Here is a 22,417-nt window from a genome sequence, read left to right as displayed (position 1 = left end):
AAATTAACAAACCAGTGCGGAAAGAATTACAAGCCTTCACTTGAGGAACATAACTGGATTTACAAAGAAACCAACGAAGCCAATGAAACTTTAATTAGGAAAATAGTGTTGTGTATTTATTTTGGAACAGTGCCATCTAGTGATTTTGTGGCACATTGATATTTCTGGAGGGAAAGTATTTTCACTTTATGTATGATTTGGTTTGCCTAATTTATATCTTATATACTGTACTATCTAAAGTAGGGTAAAATCTTTTATCTTTTCAGGAATTTTCAATAACATTTGAGTAATTCTTGTCATTTATAGTACAGGTTTACATCAATAACTTACAAATAAGTTAATATTGACATTTTGATATTTATTTTGAAAGTATGCAGAATGTACAAGCGCCTCCTCCATTTTTGCAGCTCCCAGGTGATCCTCCTGTGAAATGGAAAGTATGGTTTAGAGCCTTTGAAAAGTATATAGGAGCAATTGGTGGCAGCAGATTTAGTGCGCAAAGGAAATGTTTTATTCTTGAACATGATCTTGGATTCGAAGGGCAAGCAGTGTTAGAACATTTACCTGCAACGCAGTTAGGTGACAATGGTGAAGAATTAGATGAGTATCAAAAGACAGTTAGCAGTTTACAGAAACAATTCGATGTTGCGAGTAGTTTGGTTGTTGCAAGACATACGTTTTTTACTAGAAAACAAGAGGAAAGTGAAAGCATAATAGCTTATGTTGCAGCTTTAAGAATTTTAGCGTCAGCGTGTGAATTTGAACAATTTACTGAACAGTTAATAAGGGATCAGATTGTTGTTCATACTAATTGTGGGAAAGTTTAAGAGAAGTTATTAACACTTAAAAATCCATCATTAGATGAGACTATATCTATTGTCAAAAGTATTGAACTTTCACAAAAAGCTAAGAAAGAACTGAAACCTGAAAATGATTCTTTATTCAATGTTGTAAAAGAGTCAGTTACTCAGAAAAACACTAAAACTCAAGCAAAAGTGCCGTTTAAAGTTGAATATAAAGGGAATTCTGACTCAAAAGGTATTAAACCTTTTCAAGGTAAAGTCAAACAAAGGAATGTGTGTACAAAGTGTGGGTTTGCAGAACATTTTCCAAATGCAAAAATGTGCCCAGCCAAGAATGCATCTTGCCATAAGTGTGGTAAACAAGGACATTTTGCAAAGGTTTGTAACTCAAAGAATACTGTGAATACAGTTTATAGAGAAAAAACACAGGAAGATGAAAGTGATGGGGAAGTGGTGAGCTCATTATCAGATTTGGTGGTGGTTGTGAAGGATGAAACGGAAGATTGTGTAGATCCTATTGTTGAAGTTCTGGTAGACAATAAACCTTTAGATCTTTTGGTTGATTCAGGGGCACGTATAACCATGATAACTGATGAGTTATTTGAAAAGACATGGAAAGAAAGGTCACTTTACCCACCGGACAGGAGACCACTCTCTTATGAGGGTAGGAGAATAGAATTGTCAGGTTTCTTTGAAGCTACGTTAGTTTTTAGACAAAGAACTATTGAAGGTTAAGTCTATGTAGCTAAAAGAGGACTCCATATTCTTGGTTGGTACCACCAAGGCCTGTTCAAAATGCAACTTAGACCTGGCACGAAAGATCAAGTTTCTGTGGTTGAGGATGGTGAGTTAGAGGATACTTGTAGTTCATGGTTTGATCGGTTCCCAAAGGTATTTGGGGATGGATTAGGATGCATTTCAGGTTTTTAATAAGATTAAAAGAAGGCGCTAACCCTATCAAACATAAGTTACGGACGGTACCTCATAGTGTCAGTGATGATTTGGCTAATGAGCTCAGGAAAATGTGTGAATCTGGAGCTATTGAACCCATTGAGTCTTCTCTTTGGTTATCTCCCTTGGTTGTCAGACGCAACCCCAATGGTAGTTTGAGAGTCAGAGTCTGTATTGATCTTCAAAGTGTCAATAGTGAAATTTGGATAGGTTCCCATCCTTTGCCTCGCATAGATGACATTCTTTCTAAGTTTGCGGGGTCTAGATATTTTTCAAAAATTGATTTAGCTTAGGCTTATCATCAGGTGCAATTAGATCCCTCTTGTAAACACATCACAGCTTTTGTTCCTCCTAGTGGAACATTTCAATTTAAGAGGATGCCTTTTGGCCTAGCTAGTGCAGCTTCAGTCTTTCAACAGGTTATGGAGAAAGTTTTAAAAGATGTTGTGGAAACTGTGGTTTACCAGGATGACATTCTAGTAGCTGGGAAAAACTAAAATTCAACATGATTCTAATGTGTCTAAAGTGTTGGAAAGACTAGAGCAGAATGGTATTGTGGCAAATAAGCTTAAATGCATTTTTGGTGTGCAATCAATTGAATATTTAGGATATCAGATTTCAGGAGCAGGTATAGTACCAAGGGAGGGTTTGATACAAGCAATTGTAGATGCTCCTAGTCCGACTAAAAAAGAGATGGTTTCCTCGTTTTTGGGAATGTGCAAATTTTATTCAAAATTTATTCCCAACTTCTCTATGAAGACTGCACATATGCGAGATTTGCTAAAAAAAAAGGGCAATTTTCAATTGGGATGATATCTGTGAAAGGAAATTCAAGAATTTAAAAACATTACAGAAGGCAAAGTGTAGGAGAGTAGGGTCTGCTTCCTATGGTCACTCCCACTTTTTGCTGTGATTTTCTGGTTTTTCGACTTTAGTGTGGCTGTGGACCTGCTAATCAGATCCACAGCCCAGCTGTTCTCTCTCTAAAAATATACCACGTACTTTAGGTACATACCAGATTGGGTATTGGGTCACCTTTGTGAGCTCCTGTATAGTGTACCATAGTTACCCAGGGCATAGGTGCATCCAAGGCCTACCAGGGGCTGCAGCATGTAGCATGTATTATGCCACCCCTGGCTGGCCCTCCAAACTGACACCACAGGCTGATTACTCAGCTTGGGTAAGGTGGTGTACTCTTCCCTTACTTAGATATAGTATACCTATATCTACCTTATATATAGACACATATGCACCTATAAGTCACTCCTATGGTAGGCCTCGACAATCCTGGAGGCAGAGTGTTTGGTTTTATGTGAGAGGGTGCCCTAGCATGAGCTGAGCCCATTTGCAGCTTTCGGAACCATCTCCTTATAGCTGTTCTAGGATATAGCCATACCATATACTCTTAAGTGCATTATAATCCTCGTGGTTAATGCTAACTTTGGTTTGGCTTTATCAAAACATGTTGTGTAGGTGTCAAACACTTTGGAATACTACCCCCCGCCAATTCTGGCAGCGGGGGTAGCATTCCACCCTTCTAGAGGGAAAATACATGTATGTTACTGCTACTACTCTGACCTCCTGTTGCTGGGGGAAACTCCAGCAAGGGCGGCCTGGACAATAAGTTTCCTGTCCAGGGAGGTGCCAGCACCTCCCCAGACAGGGGTTTTGTGTATTGGGGCAGGGAGGGCTGCATTCAGTGAATGCATCTAGACACTGCCTGGGGCACACAAGGTGCTCCATGCATAGCCCGGTTCAAACCAGTTGCTGGTGCACTCCAGCCCTAGCTCTGGTGCGAAATTGGACAAAGGAAAAGGGGTCTTACCACCCCCATTCTCAGGTCCACCCGTAGGAGGGACCTAGGCAGGTAATCCAGGCCCTTAGCTTAGTATAAGTATAGGAGCTATGTCCCCAGGATTTTAGATTATCCTGGAAAGAAGCCTTTGATACAGAACTCTTGGACCTTCAACATTCTATTCTGACTAGAAGACCGAAGACATCTCCCTTGTGGTCAAGGAGTGATCACCCTGTGCAAACAAGCACCACCAGTAACTTGCCGGTCTGCTTTGTCGACGCTCCTGCCAGAACCCAAAGACTCAGCGATACAGGAACTGGACCCTCAGACTTCTCTAACTCCGACCCACATTCACAGCAAAGCTGGGACCCGTGGCGGACACGAGAGATGTGGGACCGGACACCCTGGACATCCTGCATTTTGCTAACTGCTCAACTACCAAGGTACCCTCACAGCTGTGCATTGGGGTACGAGAAGCCCCAGACCTGAGCACCATTTGCACTAAAGCTTAGCCCTCCACACTCCACGAGTGCCGCGTGGGGCCCGCTCTTGCATTTCAGCTTGACGCGTCTTCCCGGTTCCTTGCCTGTTGGCTAGTGAGCCCCCTGAAGACTTTCCTTTTGAACTAAACTGCTTTTCTAGTTGCTCCTGGCTTGCTCCAGCTTCCCTTCAAAAGAGAAGCGCCACAGACCTTGCTGGTCTGCAACAGAGCCAATCTCGACATCCTGTGTGTGTTGCAGTTGCCAAGGCTTGTTGGGTCCAATCCAGATACCGACACCACAGTCAACTAGATCCTTTATGGGACAGCTCGAATCCAGCGCCTGGTCATCGTCGATGCCTTCTGGACCTCGTGCTGAAGAGACAATCTCACCTTCTTCACCTTAAAGCATGCGACATCGCCTGGTTCCTTCCTGGTTCCTTCCTGGCTAGTGACCCATATTCTGTCCCCTCTGCTTTCAGGTTCTTCACACCGTCGATCCACCCTTGGATCCACCCGGACACTTTTCCTCTGGTCGCCTGCAGCACTTCTTTGCTGATCTCCATTGAAAACGACGACGAAACCAGACACCAAAAGGCACCTATGCACCCGGCTTCCCTGGGTGAGGTAACACGAGTACTCCGGTGCTCCCGTGGGTCTTGACTCTCGAAGTGTCCTAGTCTAAAGGGGTTTTATCGTAGTCCATCCGGAAGTGTCCTTAAACAGTAACTTTGTAACTTCTTCGTTTCCCATTATAAGTCAATGGTAACTTGCGACTGTGTTTAGGCATTGCACGTGTCTCCCGTGGGCCTCCTACTTCCTAACTTTTGGTTGTTTAGTGTAGTCCTAGCGATTCTACAGGCCCTAGGCCTGCTGTGTGACTCTCACGTGTCCCTAGGGTATTACTGTTTTTGTGCAACTTATCGTATGCTAATTGATTAACTTGTGATGTACTTTTACCTCTGATCCCATAAAGAGTGCAGAGGGGTTGTGTTTAGAATAAATATATATCTATTTGATATACACCTTGTGTGGTGTCCTTTCATTTGGTATTCAAGGGATTATAATTGGTAAAAGAGCTTGCTTCACATGCTCTCTGAAGTCTTAGCCTATGACTGCTGGTCCATGCTACCAATAGGATAGCTTGTCTATAAGGTTGACTTTACAACCACCATAAATAAGGGTCGATTAGACTGGTGCAAGGTGCCCACTAGAGTAGTGGACATCATATGCCAGGCTAACTTCTCACAAAAGTGTCCCCTTTGAGCCAGTAAGTAGGTACAGAAGCACTGCTGCAGGACTCAAAGCAATACCACCACTGAAATATGCAGTGTGAAATGTGTTTCTTAAGGGCAGATCAATTAACGCTATGTGGTGTTCCGATCATTATCTAATGAGAAGACCGAGGAGTGGGGATAGGACCTGACTCTGCAAGCACCATCCATTCAAGTGCCATTCTGTATCATATGGCATTATCGAAATGCCAGGGTAGGTGCAAAGATTTTATAGAATTAAGCTCTATACTTTCAACTTCTCTAAGTCGTTGCCAGCTGGCCACACTCACTTATTTCTACCAATAACTTTCTAACATCAGTAAAACCAATGATTTAATGGGCCAAATGATTTACTCTTACAGTCATCTAATAGTCCTCCAGCATCAGTCACTCGAGGAGTACTTTTTGTAAAGTGCCTTGTTTGGATAGTCTTCCCCACACCTTTTGCTGCTAGATGCTGTGTTATTTGGTCTGAAAGTGTGGTGGATCTTGCTAACCAGGCCCCAGCACCAGTGCTCTTTTCCTCAAACTGCAAATGTAAATTGGTACACCCAGTTGGCACGTACTTTTACACCCCTGTAAGCAGGGCACCCGGCGTTTCCCCGGTGAGCTGCCAGGTTGGGGGCCGGTTTTGGGCCCCTGGGAGGCATTTATGTTATCGGGGACCTGCAGTATCGAACCCCAATAACAAAATTGTCCGAAACCAGCCCTAGCAAACACCTCGGTCCTCCCCCACCCCAGGGAGGCGGCCGAGCTGTTTGCAAGGGCCGGTTTCGGTTCCCAGTCCGGCCCTGCCTGTAAGACCATAGTATATGGGCCAGTGGTACCCAGGGCAGGAATGTAAAAGGGTCACCAGGGCTGCAGCACTTATTTTACCAACCCAAATAAAAACAAAGGCTGTAGGCCTGGCATGTCAGCCCTGCACAGGCAGCTTGCCTGTTCGACACTGCACATGCCATGTGTGACAGGGTCACCTCACTGCATTTAAAATATGTGAATCACCCCTAATGCAGGCCTCCTATAGCCAAGGAGGCAGGGTGCATTATGTTAAATGTATGGGAATATATGTGCAAGCATATATTGCCTTCTGGCAGCATTATAAACGTAAGTCTACTGCAAGTGACCGACCCTCCATAGGATAACATGGGCTGAACACTGGACATCCCCAGATGTCCACCTTCATAATGGAATGGTCGATTTCCTTCATGTGTGATGTCAAACACCATGCTTTTTTACCCCTGACACAATGGTGGTGTCGAGGTTTAACCTGCATGACAGTAGACAGTGCCCACCACGTTAAACTTTGTGTCTTGGTGGGCTTTTCCGAGGTTTTGCCTCCAAGACAGAGATCTGTCCTCATGCTGGGGCGCTGGGGACCTCCCAGAGGTCAGGAACAAAGACCTGTGGGCAGGAGGCGACACCTCTGCCACACAGGATGGTCAGTGAATGGAACTATTGCGACGGTGAGCCTCAAAGGCTTCATTGTCACTGCTGGACAAAGAAAATTGACCCCCACTCGAGGACAAAGCCTTCCCTCGCCCCAGGCACTGTTTTTCATGAGCAGGCAGGAAAATTAGCTATTCAGGAGGCATGCACTTTGATAAGGCTGACCACACCTCTAGGGTGCTGCAGCTGAAGTGTACAGTTGAGGGTGGTTGTGGCCATCTTGAATTTAGTCTAAAAGGTAGGTTCTGACCAGTTTAGTGGCTTACCCCCACCAGAAGTGTCACTTCCTTGGTGGAGCGCAAGTTCAGTGGTTTTATTTTATTTCTTTATTTAATTTTACCTACCCCGTCATCTGGTGACTCCCCCCACTCCGCCCCACCTCTCTTACATGTGGTGGGCGGCGTCTGCTACTAATCATCACAGTCACTAACACCTCCTAAATCCAGGGTTTAAGGGGCACAACAAACACCAGAACCTCACATTCCATGTGATACCAAGAAGAGACCTGTTTCCACAACAAGGCAGGACTCCACGAAGATAGGCGCTAAGCTCTGCAATGTGACAGCCACCCTGAACCTGATGGATTTTGACTCCACCTAGGCAAAAGAACAGTTCGAAAAGGCAGGTAACCCCTCTGCAAAACCAGACTTCACAAAACTTCCTTGGGCTAGAGTAACCAGACCCCTGCAGTCAGCAGGTATAAAGGATTAAATCCATGACCTAGAAGTACTGTCCACCTAGCCGTCTGGCTTAGCCACAGGTGGCTTCTGGGAACTGTAATCCCAACACTTAGTTAGGCTCAGCCTTCTAAAACATTCCTCATGTCCTTTGAAAGAAGATTTCCTCAATCACAGTGCTTCTAGGCGCCAAGTATTATTGGTGGTCAGTCTGACTTCTACCTGCTTTATTCGATGTTTCAAGAGAAGGGTTCCACCTACATGAGTGATCAACCACTCTTGTGGCTCCAACGTAAATATACTGCATTTGTTTTCACCCTCTGTTCACACGCCTGCCAGCACCAGTTCCTGCAGATCCTGTTGAGCACCACGGATAGCCAGAAGCATCTCTGCGCCAGGTAGATCTGATCAGCCTGGAGACTCCTGGTCCAAGGCCAGCTCCTTCCAAAGGGTTTTGCTCAACTCACCCACAATTACATTTTTGCCAAGGTAGCCATTCAAAGACCACAAGCCTGATTGACAGCTCTGCTCTGCACCCCATTCCCCTGAGCCAAGAAAATGTGTGCTAGCTATTGTGAACTGGTCTAGGGACTCATAAGACCTTAACCCTGATTGGGTTCCATTAAACTCACTTTCTAAGTAAACAATTGCATATATGTGTTTGTCCCCTTGACTGCAACGTTAATGTTTCACACGGATTTATTTAATGCTTGAAAATGTATACCTCGGGTTATACTTTATGTATCGACTTCATTTTGATGTCTAAAAATATTGAAAAAATCAGAGCTATTTATCAAATTGGTGTCGTATTTCCTTAGTCATGTCAATTACTTATTGTCCATATTGGCGATGTGAAATGCTTAACACATGTTCCTCTAAGTATCCTGTCTGCTCTTTGCCACGCTACCAGGACAGAGAGAAGGTGTGCAAGAGAGTACCTGGAGTCCATCTTTGTGTATTGTGCTAGTATTCCATAGTAAGATACCAGTGCCATACCACATACTACTTTCAACTTTCCACCCTTCTGGACAACCTGGCCAATCTCGGACTCAAACAACTTGTTGACACCCCCACCCATGTAGCCGAACACACGCTCGACCCTATCTTCACCTCCAGCAAGCACATTTCCTTCGATCGCACCACAGCTCTCCATTGGACGGACCACAGCTGTGTTCACTTCAGCTACAAAACCACCTTGACCCACAACCGCCCACAACCTATTCCTCGGAGAAACTGGAACAAAATCACCTCCGACCAACTCCTCACATCACTCAACCAAAACCCTCCCACCCTCTCATTGGACCCAAACCAAGCGGCCACCAATCTCAAGCAATGGATCACCCACAGTGCTGACGAATTAGCACCCCTGAAAAAGCACCAGATCAAATCAGCCAGCAAAAAGGCTCCCTGGTTCAATAATGACCTTAAAAAATCCAAGAAGCTATGCCGCACCCTGGAGAAAACATGGAGAAAAAACCCAAACACCGACAACATGGCCACCCTCAAGGCAGCCACCCGCAAACACCACCAACTGATTCGATCCGCCAAGAAATCAGCATTCAAGGATCGTCTCGACAACAACACCCACAACAGCAAGGAACTTTTCAACATCGTCAAAGAATTCACCAACCCCACCGCAGCATCTAACGACATCACTCCCTCCCAAGACCTCTGCAATGCGTTATCCTCCTTCTTCTACAACAAAATTGCTGACATCCACAACAGCTTCGAGAACACTCCCAGCGATCAACCCTCCCCACCCCCCTCAGATCCTACTCCGCCAACTAACAACCTTAGCGCCTGGAACCCAATCACCACTGAAGACACCATCCGCCTAATGAACTCAATCCACTCTGGCTCGCCAACCGACCCCTGCCCCCACCACATCTTCAACAAAGCTGACTCCATCATCGCACCCCATCTCCGTGATGTCATCAGCTGCTCGTTCAACTCCGCCACCTTCCCAGAAAGCTGGAAACATGCCGAACTCAGCGCCCTCTTGAAGAAACCCACAGCAGACCCCTCTGAACTTAAAAACTACCGACCCATATCCCTCCTCCCTTTCCCCGCCAAAGTCATTGAGAAAGCCGTCAACAGCCAGCTCGCCGCCTTCCTTGAATCCAACAACTCCCTTGATCCATCTCAATCCGGATTTCGAGCCAAACACAGCACCGAAACCGCCCTCATTGCAGCGACAGACGACATCCGAACACTACTGGTTAACGGAGAGACAGCGGCCCTCATTCTACTCGACCTCTCCGCCGCTTTCGACACAGTTTGCCACAGCACCCTTATACAACGCCTCAGCAACATCGGCATACAAGGAAAAGCCTTGGGCTGGATCATCTCATTCCTCTCCGGGAGAACTCAGAGTCCAACTCCCCCCATTCAACTCAGAGGCCACTGAAGTCATCTGTGGAGTACCACAAGCATCATCACTCAGTCCCACCCTCTTCAACGTTTACATGAGCCCACTCGCATCCATCGCGCGCCAACACAACCTCAACATCATCTCTTACGCCGACGACACCCAATTAATCCTTTCCCTCACCAAAGACCCTAACACCGCCAAAACCAACCTTCACGAAGGCATGAAAGTAGTAGCCGAATGGATGAAACATAGCCGCCTAAAACTCAACTCAGACAAAACGGAGGTGCTCATCCTAGGATCTTCCCCCTCTGCCTGGGACGACTCTTGGTGGCCTTCCGCTCTGGGCGCAGCACCCACACCCACAGACCACGCACGTAACCTTGGCTTCATCCTAGACTCCTCTCTCTCGATGTCCAGACAAGTCAACGCAGTCTCATCCTCCTGCTTCAACGTACTTCGCATTCTCAAAAAGATCTTCCGCTGGATCCCCCTCGAGACAAGAAAGACTGTCACCACGCACTGGTCACGAGTCGACTGGATTATGGCAACACACAATACGCCGGAATCACAGCAAAATTACAGAAAAAACTCCAACGCATCCAAAACGCATCAGCGAGACTCATATTGGACATCCCTCGCCAAGATCACATCACTGGACACCTAAAAGACCTTCACTGGCTTCCCGTCAACAAAAGAATCACGTTCCGTCTTCTCACCCACGCACACAAGGCCCTCTACAATCTAGGACCCGAATGCCTCAACACTCGACTGTCCTTCTACAAACCCACCCGCCAACTAAGATCGTCCAATCAAGCCCTCGCCGCAGTCCCGCGCATCCGAAAATCCACCATGGGTGGCAGATCCTTCTCCTTCCTGGCTGCCAAGACCTGGAACTCACTCCCCACTCACCTCTGCCTTACTCAAAACCACATCTCCGTCAGAAAAGAACTTAAAACCTGGCTATTCGACAAATAATGAACTCCTTCCCCAAGCGCCTTGAGACCCTCTGGGTGAGTAGTGTGCTATATAAATGCCCGAACTTGAACTTGAACTTGCAACAATGTAGAAATCCCCTTGAGTTATGGTTCATAAAATATATTAAAAAATAAAACACCTGCTAAGGCTTTTCTTCAACCTTTCCTGGTCTGGTGTAAATGTCAGTGTCTCATTCTTAATGGTCACCACAGTGCTGAAAGTATGCATAAATGCTGCTGCAACAAATTAAGTTTTAGATACTACTGATATGGGTGTCAATTTATATTACATTTTGACTTACACTAGTGGCAGGAGTAAATCTGTACCCAAAAATGTGCACGCAGGAATTCAGAAGGAAGGACAACACTCGCCTACCTGCAGATACACATACAGACACACAGAAGAACCTCTACACACAAGGCTGTATGACGTTTGTAATAACTTTTTTTTACAGGATTCCAATTTTTTAACCACTTTTATGCTTTGCACAGTGCTCTGGTGCCAGACGGTGAGATTAGCACTAAATAAAGCTTAAAATACATAAACTAATTCATTGTACAGCTCTGTGATAATATTAAAGCTTTACTCACCTATAAGCCCTTCACGCCAAACTCAATATTCTCAATGCAGCAAAATATCATACTGCTCATGACTGACAATAGAGCAGCGGGCTGCCCATAACTATATGAGCCACTTCCGCATTGGCCTCAGTTCAGTTATAAGGATGCTTCAATCATATTCATTCTATGATATGATAATTCAGATTCTATGATATGAAAATTCACTGACTCATATCATACATTACTGTCAATTGATATTATTTCTCTTTTTCAGAAGAGCATCTTTACTTTCCTTGCCATTGCCTCGTTAGTGAAATTGCACGATGGGGTTTGCCACTTTAAAAATAATCTAGGTCACACATTTGAAGACTACGTTCCACAAGGTGAGAAGTGATTTTATGACTTACAGTAGCACTATATAGAACGATATTCCTATTTGAACCTTTATCTTTTTGTTTCCTTTGGCAGTCTTTCTCTTTCTCCCAGTCTATTTCTGTCAACTCTTTCTCTCTCCTTTTCCTATGGTCTCCATCAATTCAGTAATACTTAATTGCATTAAATAATGGGTTACAAGTGTTGCCAAAGCTTGACAGATTCACAGGAAAAAACAACATTCATTTATAGGCATTTTTCATTCTCTGATGAGCCAATAAGGTGAGAGGTATTATGCTACCTTTTCCTCAGAGATTTCTTCTAGAAGAATACAGATCTTCTGTTTATCCTCAGGCTGTGTGGCGGTACTAAGGGTACTTTGGTGAGATTCCTATATAAAAAGTTCTCTAGTTCGTCATGTTTGGGATAGTGTATGAGGAACAGTAGAACCTTTCCCGTGCGGCTCAGATCCCCTGGTGATAGATTTCTTATCACTCTGCTTTCCGATTGATCTGTTACACCTCCTATCAGTTCAGTTCAGTTTCATCATCATTTCGGTTCTTTGAACCATAAAAGCATACAAAAACATTATAGACAAACAATTAATAATATTGGCAAAAAGTTTTTTGTTTGGTAAAATGGTTAAGATTTAACCATTTTTACAAGTACAAAAATAAGGTAAAACAATTAAGAGTGAGATGTCCCCAGACGCATTCTATTCTTGCTTTGAGCAAAACCTCCTATCAATTCCTAGAGAGTAATTGCTAATAGTGTCTTTGGGCAGTGCTTGCTAATGGCATTGGTTGTTTATTATGATCAGATATTCTGCTGGGAAGTAGCTTCTTTGTAGCAGATTTTAGCATTTTCCTTAATGTTTGTATTTTGATCTACCACTGGAATATATACATGTATAACCTGTTTCAATATTAAAACTAAGTTATGGGCTGCCTTTGTTTTCTTCTGAGGGTGAATTTCAACATGTCATATAGAAGTCTTGTTTGACCACCAAAGGATTTGATGATTACACTTATGGTTTTGCAGAGCCTACAAGCGTAGATATACTGCAATTTACTTTCCTCTGTTTTTCTGTGGAGTAGTAAAGGGCGATGCTGTAGTACTTAGTGATTGGCATTAAATAGCATACTGTGGTAGACCTTCAGCATATGCTTACTTTTACTTTCTTATAAAACTTCAGTTGCTTGGTTTCTGATGAGCTTATTGTCTATTGAGCGTACTCTTTCTTTGAGTCCTAGCTTCTTTACCTTCATGGGTTAGCACGCTTGAACTGCCTTTGAGACATTTTATAACGTTATTGCCAGATGTATGTACTTTGGCTTGTAGTCAATATCTTGCATATTTTTCTAAAACTTGTGTTGGGTGGAATTCCTTAGTAAGTGCATGTGTTGCTGTTTATCCACCATCTGGGCCGGACTGAGAATCAAAACCAGCCCTGGCAAACAGATCGGCGGGCCCGGGGTAAGGGGGCCTTTGCTAGTGCAAAGCACCACTCCCGTCTTATCGCTTTCACTTTTGTGAAAATGCTATGCTGAAAAACAAAAACAGCCCCATAGGGGTCTAAAACCGCCCCCCACCCTGGCGGCCCACCGGGGAAATGCCGGTACCCGCTACTGCCAGTACGGCCCTGTCCACCATGGATAATAAAAGATTTAGGGCCAGATGTAGGTAATGATGATTTACCAATTCTAAAATACCGAATTTTACCGATTCGGTATTTTAGAATCGGTAAATGGGATGTAGGTATTTATTCAGTAAGTATTATCGAATTGGTAAGATTCAGTAATTACCGAATTCGTATTTACCGATTCGGTAGTTCCCATTCATTCCTGTGGGCCTGGAGGCCCATAGGAATGAATGCGAATTACTGAATCGTCAAATGCTGATTCGGTAAAAGGGGGAACACATTGAAGGGTGGCACTTTTACACCCTGTTGCATCCCATAATCGTGCTTGTGTGCACATGTGGCACACATACATGCCCTAAGGGCACAGTTGAAAATGCACAGATTTTCATTTTCAAAGGCATTCGGTATTTACCACCAACTTATAGTTGGTGGTAAATAACAAATCCTTAAAGCACATAATCACTCTTAAATCTGCTTCCTACATGCCCTTTACCGATTCGGTAAATACCGATTCGGTAAATACCGAATCGGTAAATAATGATTCGGTATTTACCGAATCATCACCTACATAGCAAATGGCTCAATACCGGTCGGTAAGCCTGAAATTTACCGATAAGCCTGAAATTTACAGAATTTCGGGTTTACCGACCGGTAATGACCCTCCTACATCGGGCTCTTAAGTCTCTATTGCAGTCCCTTTGATTGCGGGATGGGAGAAGCTGAGGAAGTTGCAACTATTTTGTGTACCTCGCAGAAGTCATCTGGCTGCTGGTAACTTTCTTAAAGTATGTACTGGGCCATTTAGAAAGATGCCCAATTCTTTATGCTATGGTGAGTAATAGCACAATGTGAATGACACTTGAACATATCAATGGATTGATTTGTCTTTACTAAAAATGTTTTGGTAATATGAGGTGAGCAAGACCGCTAAAACTGTCATTAGGCTAAACCTAAAAATGACTCAAGATTAGAGTTTCAAGCTGCTATTTATCAGTAAACTGCTGTTACAAGAAATAAGCAAGGAACAGAAAAAACTACTATAGTATTCAATCTCTCCTACTGATATCACAACAGCGCAGGCCATGTTGATCAGTGTGCTCATAATGTCCTTGATTGTTTAAAGATACACATTTGTCATCTAGGCACAGCTTTAAATAATCTGGAACTTACTTAAGATCCCCTGTTGATACACACATTTGTATTCTTCAAGGAGAGAAACCCTTCCCCTACACCCTCAAACAGTTTGTAGGTACTTGTTTGTGGCCATTCCCAAGCTTCCAAGGCAAGTTGTGACTTGGCATTCCTACTTCCCTCTGGTAAGTTGGTAATTTACAATTGAGGAGATCTAAGCACCCGAGGGTGCAATCTCTGCCCTTGAAAATATACTTCTGCTTGCCTGAAATCCCACAGGGTATTCCTGGAAGGTATGAAAAAAAGCTAAATAGATGCTTATCACCAAATACACCTTTATAATTATGGCCCGTTGTCTTATCACCATTATTGATCATGAATGGCTACAAAAGTTATTTGACTATGACGATTCATACATGTAGGTTACAGGTGTGTTAATGTGATATCTAACATTTAAAGCCAGGCAATATCACAATGATATTATTATCCTTCTCTATTATTTCGTAATTATACTTAACAATGTGAATGTACTCTGTTTTAGGATGCCTTGATGCAAAAGGAAAGCCACATGCGTATTACTCTAAGTGGCTTGAGGATTGCCATTCCTGTAACTGCCTTGAGGATGGCAAAATTCAATGCTGCAGCCAGTAGGTATCTAGATAAAATGAATTTTCTTTGTTTTACAATATGAAATAAACCTTTGTCTTTAACATGGTATTGTTTAGGAAATACATTGATTTTGTGAGCTTTATGAATATATTAAGCAGAATTTCCATCAGTTACGGTAGCCAGTTTACAACCATTTTCTGTAAAACATCCACCACCAATTCCATCATGGTCTTTCATAATTTTTAACTTTGCCAGAAATGGAGCTGGATCAGTTCCTCTACAATGAGGTATACATAAAACCCCTTGGGTAATATTGTTAAATTAAATTATCTGAAATATTTTAACATATACATTTTAACATATAAACGAATATAATTTAATAATAAAAATAAAACATGTATTATTTCATTATAAAATATTTCAGCAACCTTGTTTAATTATCAATGAATATAACATTCATATTTAAGAACATATGAATAAAATACTTTTATTACATTCTGTACATGACTTTTAATAATTATGTCAGTCAGCCAAAGTTGGCTTTATTTCGATATGAAACATATCTTTAAAAGCAATGCAGTACAAAAATGCATAATCAAGCCAATGCATAAAATACAGTTGTACAAATTCAAAATACGGATGGCAGCAATAAATTACATAAAATTGTCAATTTTGAAACCACAATTAAACAACATAAGAAAGCCTTTTTGACCTAATGAGCCATGCCCAATTTAAAAATTTCGCCATGCCACAGAGTAATAGGGGCCGTGTGTCGGATTTTAAGATGCGTAAGGCCTCGCTACATTGTCTGGTATCTAACTCTTTACATAGGGGTTTCAGCCACCTAAGGCGAGGAGCTTTATATGCAGGGCATACGAATAAAAAGTGAGGGACCGACTCAATCCTGGACTCACAGAATGGACAAAAAGGAGTAGTCTGTACAGGTGACTTCCATCTAGCGGTCAGTTCACAAACGGGCAGCTCTCCTATTCTGAATTTAAAATATAAGGCCCAATCTCTGGGTTTTGAGATATCGAGATTTAATAATTATGAATACATAGCAAAAAATTTTTTGGGGCTCTATGTGGGAATTAATTTTTTAATTAGAAAATTAATTGAAATTTAATATATTTAAATTAATGAATTATATAATTAAAAATAAGTTAATAGTGCTGTAGCTTTTTTAATTTAGTTCGTAATTTTGAAAAATATATAAAATTAAGTTTCATTAACATTTAACACAAAAATATTGTTACTAAGTTTTTGTTAGGTAAATAAACTCCTTTACTTTCCCCTCTACTTTACCAAAGGGGCACTCCATATTCTGGTGTAAATCTCCCTTGGTAAAAATATAAGGGAAAAAAAAATCTTTGGACAATGGATTGGAATGCAACACAAGAGCGATTGTAAGGGGCTGAGAATAATTCAAGCCCTCCATCCATCACCTTGTTGTAGCAGTTTACACATCTAGTGATAGCCGTTGACTTATCTAAGCTCCATTTCCCACAGTCCATATTTGCCGTGGATTTCCACATTTCGCACACTATCGGCATGGACTTCATGACATTTAAGTGGTAGATCAAAATGTAAAGGTGTAATGTAATTGTCAACTTGCTGAGCACACATAATCTTATTTAAATACCCCACCAATGAATGGGAAAATCTTATAACAGTACAAGCTTCTGAGTCTTGTTCCTTTTTAAACCTGGGGCATAGGTGCAACTAGAGTAAGCATTTCATTTCATGAGGGTGCGAATCTACATTGCTAAACTCCCCCAAGACCCTATTAAATGGAGCTGTATCTGTGAAATGTGTCTGTTGTCTCTATAATTGTAAACAAATGCTTTGAGTGTTAATTTCCTCAGATGTATGTAGCTGAGAGTTGAACTTCCATGCATGAGGAGTTCCTTGGTGCACATAGCCTTGGCTGTAGCTCACAAAGATCTTATACTGCCGCACACAGAGGAAATACATTAGATGGAACATTTACCATGACATAAGCGTGTGCATCAGTAGTCCCTTATAATGGGTTTTCTTTGATGGGAATCTCATTCCATCTTCGCCATCCATTTGAGCACATGCTTTTTGATGCACCCCTTTGCATTCTAGCGCCAACAAGTATTGCCAACGCTAATAGCCTGACCATTTAATGCGGACACCTATTAGCGTGGCCAGTGTTTCTTCTAGAAATTAGCTTGTGTAGAAAAGTAAGACAAAGGTTTCAAGTGCAGAATTGCTTTATTGTCTATTTTGTTTGTTGGATCCCCATTTACAAGGATTACAGTAGTGTTCTGTGATTCTTTAATTTCAGTGATGTTTTAATTGACTGTATTTTTGGACGCCTACTCTTCTTCATCTTTTTTAGTCAATGTTAGAAATTTAGCAGCCTGTAAAACATCATGCAGAGACTTACTTTTAATGTGATAGCCACAGGCATAAGCCTACATTTGGTTGGCTCAGAATTAGATCTGAAATATGTAAGCAGAAGAGTATGGAACACCCACTTAAGCAGCTACATTTGGGAGCTGGCTCTGGCCCTATTTCTAGCAGGCTGAGTCACCGTGAGAGCTCAAATAATGCTGCCTATGCCACCTATCTGTTTTGTATGAGGAATGTCATCAATTCTGGCAGAATGTCATAACAGAGCTATGAGGTGGGTTTCAGTTCTGGCAAGGGAGCAAGAGTGATCAAGACAGGAAAAGAAAATGATTTAACAGCTGGAAAAGGAAGGAGAGAGAGGAGATAGAGAATAAAGAGAGGGAGAGAGGAATGAAAAAGTAAGGGAGTGAGAAAAAGAATAAAACAGAGAAAAAAGATGAAAGATAAAAGGAAAAGTACAAGGGGCAACATATTTATTAGGAGCAAAACACCCCATTCAGCACCAACATGTAGGTGCTGCCAGCTTTCCCGTTTTTGTTTTTTGTAACTTAAAGATACAGTCAAAGAGGGTAATATTTCAATTTTCCTGGCTACAGGTACAAGAAATACCTGGTTGTTAGGGCATACTGAACCTCAAGATGATGGTAGCACTCTATATATATTGTTAATAATTTGAAGTACTTAATGAATATTTTCTATAACTTTTTGTGTCAGACCTATATATAACCTTTCAGACCATTGAACAGTTTGTGTTCGATATCATCCTCGTCAGTGCACTTGTGATAAAGATGAATTTGATCTAATAAAATGTGTGCTAAACATTATGAATAAGTCTGCACTAAAATGAAAATAATGAACTTGACTGAACTGTGCTTAACTAAGCAAGGCCTAAAGTAGGCCTAACATCCATTTTGGATCTGTCGTAGCCATGTTGTATTTCTCTGTTCAACACATATAACAAAATGTGCACATATGCCTTGCATTGACATGCTGTTCTTGAAGAGCTGTGGAGGAAGGCTTTCACTACTTCAAGATTTTTCCTGCTTATAATACTGTATGCAAAAAAAATTCTGAGATTTCCATTATTTGTGTAACAAGATTTTTACTGCCACATCTGATAGTAGGTCAGAAAATAGCAAATTTGCATTTCGCCGGGGGAAGTGTAATGATGGTGGCAATAGGAGATTTTGTATTGCTCACCTTGTGCTGTGTGCAATTTCTATTTATTTCTTTTGTGAATTTTTCTGAAAATATGGTGCATTCTGAAGTTAAGGGATGTCTGATTTGCCCTGACTCTTGAGATTGAACCCTTGTTTGTTTGTCTCATGCATTGGACATATTTTTTCCTTAACTGAATGCCATTCTCTTTGCTACATTTGAATGAACCTTAGGCTAGTTCCCTATATTGAATACTATGCATTTTTGACTGATTGTTATGTTTGCCTTCTGTAATTCCTTTAATTATTTAAATAAATCTTCATGGTTTACAATGTACTACTGACCCTAGAAGGCATATTTCCTTGAAATGCTAATTAACTCATTTGTATTTGGGTGCTATTTAGCAACACTTTGCCTCATACATGCTAGAGGTTCAACGCCGTCTCCGATCCTGTGTAGGCACTTTATCTTGATTTTCTCATAATAAAGCATCAACTGTTTGGTGGAGATTATGGGCACCCCAAAATAGGCACCCCCAAAATGTTAGCACCCTAAAATCTGAATTCTCTCTGCTGTTATGTTATGATATAAAGTTTTGTATAGTGCTGGCATACCTGAAGGTGTCTTGGCCCTGTTCTGCATACGGATGATCAGTGAGGCAGGAAAGATACCAAGTGGGGTAGATTTAGAAGAGCCATATTTTTAATGCGTTCTTGAACTGTAGAAGAGTCTGGGAATTTTCCAGTTCAAATGGGAGGGAATGCCAGAATTTAGAGGTAATGGTTACAAAGCTTTTGCCGCCCCAATGTGCAAGTCTGAAATTGGGCACCACAATATTTTTCAAGCCTAAAGAACGTGAGAGTCTAGGTGATGTATACCAGTAAAGCTTTGCTTGAGGGCAACGGGTACAATACTGTGTAGTGCCTTAAAGGCAGTGCACAAATCCTTGAAAGCTTTTTTTTCACAGGTAGCCAGTGCAGTTGATTCAGTGCCATAGATGCTGAATGAAATTTTGGGAAGAATAAAAATGAGACGTCCTGCCGCATTTTGTGGTATCTGAAGTTTTTATATCATTTAGACAAAATCAGTGCTGACAAGATCAATTTTTGGTGATTAGAGGGGATAAATGGTAGACATTTTCTCAGGATCTTCAAGCGAAAGAAGTTTTGGGCGCAATTTGGTTGATCTGGTTCTCAAAGGAGAGCTTTCTGTCAAAAATGACCCCCAGGGTTCTAACCTTTTCCACTGGGGATGGGGGAGGGTCCATGTCTGGTGGCAACTAGTCCGAGGACTAAAAATTGTTGTAATTTCTGAAGAGCAAAACTTTGGTCTTACCAAAGTTTAAGCTCAGGTAGGTATTTGCCATCCAAATACTGATATTTTCTCTACAGAGGCTCAATTGGTAGGCTGTATGGACCGGATTTCCTGAGGCAGACACCATGATTTGCGTGTTGTCTGCGTAGGAGACAACAGAGAATCCAAAGGTTCTGATAAGTTTTAACCAGGGGACTAATGTACAAATTGAAAAGGGTGGGACTTAGTGACACCCCTTGGGGGACACCACAAGGAAGATTCCATGTTTTAGAGACAACTTTTTCTAGAGAGGTATATTGTTCCCTGTCTGCCAAAAAAGATGTTAGTAGGACGAGAGCTTTGTCTCCGGTTCCTAGCTCATGCAAGCGATACATCCAAATTCTGTGATTGACAGTATCAATTGCCACTAAGAGATCCAGAAGTATCAAGGCTGCACTGTCTCCTCTGTCTACAATGTATCTAATGCTCTTTGTGGCTACTATGAAAGCTCATTTGGTGCTGTGCTGGCTCCAAAATCTGAACTGTGAATCATTTAGCAAGCTGTTTTCATTTATAAGGGCAGAGAGTTGCTGATTGAGGGCTTTATCTAGGATTTTGGCTGGCAGAGGCAAACGTGATATGGGTCGATAGTTTATGGGTTGGTTGCAATGGTTGCTAAATTGGATTATCTCTAGTGTTTTGGTATTCCTGAGCTGTTCCTGATCAAAGGAGAGGGAGTATCATTAAAGCTGGATGGATTGTGGTGGATTTTGGCTTTGTTCGAGGACATTGTGGGACTTGTAGTTTAGTATTACAATATAAATTAGATAGTATGTGAGCTCTTTTGTTTTATGATTCTCATTTGCTGGTCTTTAGGTGGTTTACTTACTGTGATTTTGTAGTTTGGATTTATGTTGTTCGTTGCTGAGTTTATTCAGGTGTTCATGCTAATGGGGTTGTGTTGAAAGAATTACATTTTTGTTAATGATAACGTTTTGGTAAATAGATTTTGTCAAAATCCAATGTCTCGTGGTTTATTCAGTGTGCTAAACGTGTCTGCAAAACAGAATTGTGTATTCTGAGGTGCCAAATACAGGCTATTGTAGGGGTTTACCCTGTTACTTAAGGTCTGAGTGTGTTCTCATTTAGAAAGGCGCACTGGTAGGATGGGTTGTCGCCGGTTGGAAATTTGCCTTAGTGTGATTGATTGTGCAGGAACGGTATGGTTCACTCTCTGAGTGAAATTGACCTGTCCTTCCTTTCTTTTCTTTAGTTAAGTAAAGCGGACAAGAACTTTGTTTGAATATGTTTGAAATGTTTGTTTATTTGGGTTGTTCTTGATTTTCGGTAAAATTAGTATTGTGCCATAGTATGCTGTGCTATTGACTTGGCATCACACTGAGTCATACTGCTATTGCTTGGCCATCACAGTGAGCTGAACTGTAATAGGTTGACTTTAAGCGTTACATAAGAGTGTTATGATTGGTTGACCTTTACCCTAGCCACGCTGTGATTGGTTTAGTATAAGTGGATATTTTTGAGTGGTTTGTTTGGAATAAATTTAAGTAAAATCGGTTTTACATTGAAAAGCATTTATCTCCTGTTTTATAAGAAGAACCAATTCCTCCAAAAGCTTCCTCTGCAATCACAAGAACATACAATTTCTTCAGAGGGTACCTTTTGTGCCTGAAAGATTGATTATTTGAGATAGACGAAGGTTGAACAAGAATGGAAAAGAATGCAAAACCAGGTTGAAAATGCTGTGAGTAATCGGGTAGAAATGAAATTGGGCATGCAGAACAGGGCTTGGAGGGAGGATATGATGTTGCGTGTGAGTGTATTGTTTGGAAAAGTGAGTAATAAGAACAAAAAGAACAAGGATAGTGGGGCTATTGGAAGTAAAACTGAAAAGAAAATTACATAAAATGATTCAGATGTGGAGGATGATTTTGTAGATGATTTGCTTGATTGAAGTCCTCCTCCATATGTGTTGCAAGCCGCCAGACCACCTCATATGGGATACGAGATATGGGAGCAGGAAATACAAGTTCAATTATGCAAATATTGACAGTACCTACTGCTGCACCTACTAGTGTAGGTACTGCACCACCAGAGAATGAATGGTCCGAGTGGAATTACTAGTTCATCCATCGATATAGTTACTCTTGCTACTGATACATTTACTACTGTAACTGTAATGCAATCAAATTAACTAGTAACGAGAGGAATTGATGTTTTTCAAATAAAGACTGAATTGAGATAACTTCTTAAAAACTAAAAATAGAAAATGAGAACTTCTGAAGGGTAAAAATGACATGAAGAACTGGACACATACCGTACAAGTGAATCGAGTTTCCTGAACAAGGAAGCAGCTACATGCTCGCATGATGCATATGCTACATATGAAGAATTGTCAGAAGAGTATGAAATGAATTGCTACAATAGAAAAGAGTGGCATGTATCTGTGTGATGAGGAAATCAACAGATATATGTGCACATATTT

The 22,417-nt window shown here is 41.7% G+C and overlaps 1 protein-coding gene across 2 annotated transcripts in view; it reads left to right on the top strand.

Annotated features, from left to right (window-relative positions):
- Positions 1-22,417, top strand: part of LOC147711646 (beta-microseminoprotein-like) — an 86,485-nt gene that overhangs the window by 49,613 nt on the left and 14,455 nt on the right. For both annotated transcript variants that reach the window (XR_015295713.1, XM_086920215.1), the window contains exons 2-3: positions 11,605-11,713; positions 15,017-15,122. Coding sequence is in view for 1 of the 2 variants with exons in the window: in XM_086920215.1 (XP_086776341.1) it covers positions 11,605-11,713; positions 15,017-15,122 (215 nt within the window). In the remaining variant the exon portion in view is untranslated. The remainder of the gene's footprint in view (positions 1-11,604; positions 11,714-15,016; positions 15,123-22,417) is intronic.

Source organism: Lissotriton vulgaris, chromosome 5 (genome assembly GCF_964263255.1).
Source record: "Lissotriton vulgaris chromosome 5, aLisVul1.2, whole genome shotgun sequence".
Classification (NCBI taxonomy): Eukaryota; Metazoa; Chordata; class Amphibia; order Caudata; family Salamandridae; genus Lissotriton; species Lissotriton vulgaris.
Note: the sequence above shows the minus strand (reverse complement) of the source record. Positions and strands in the feature narration are given on the sequence as shown.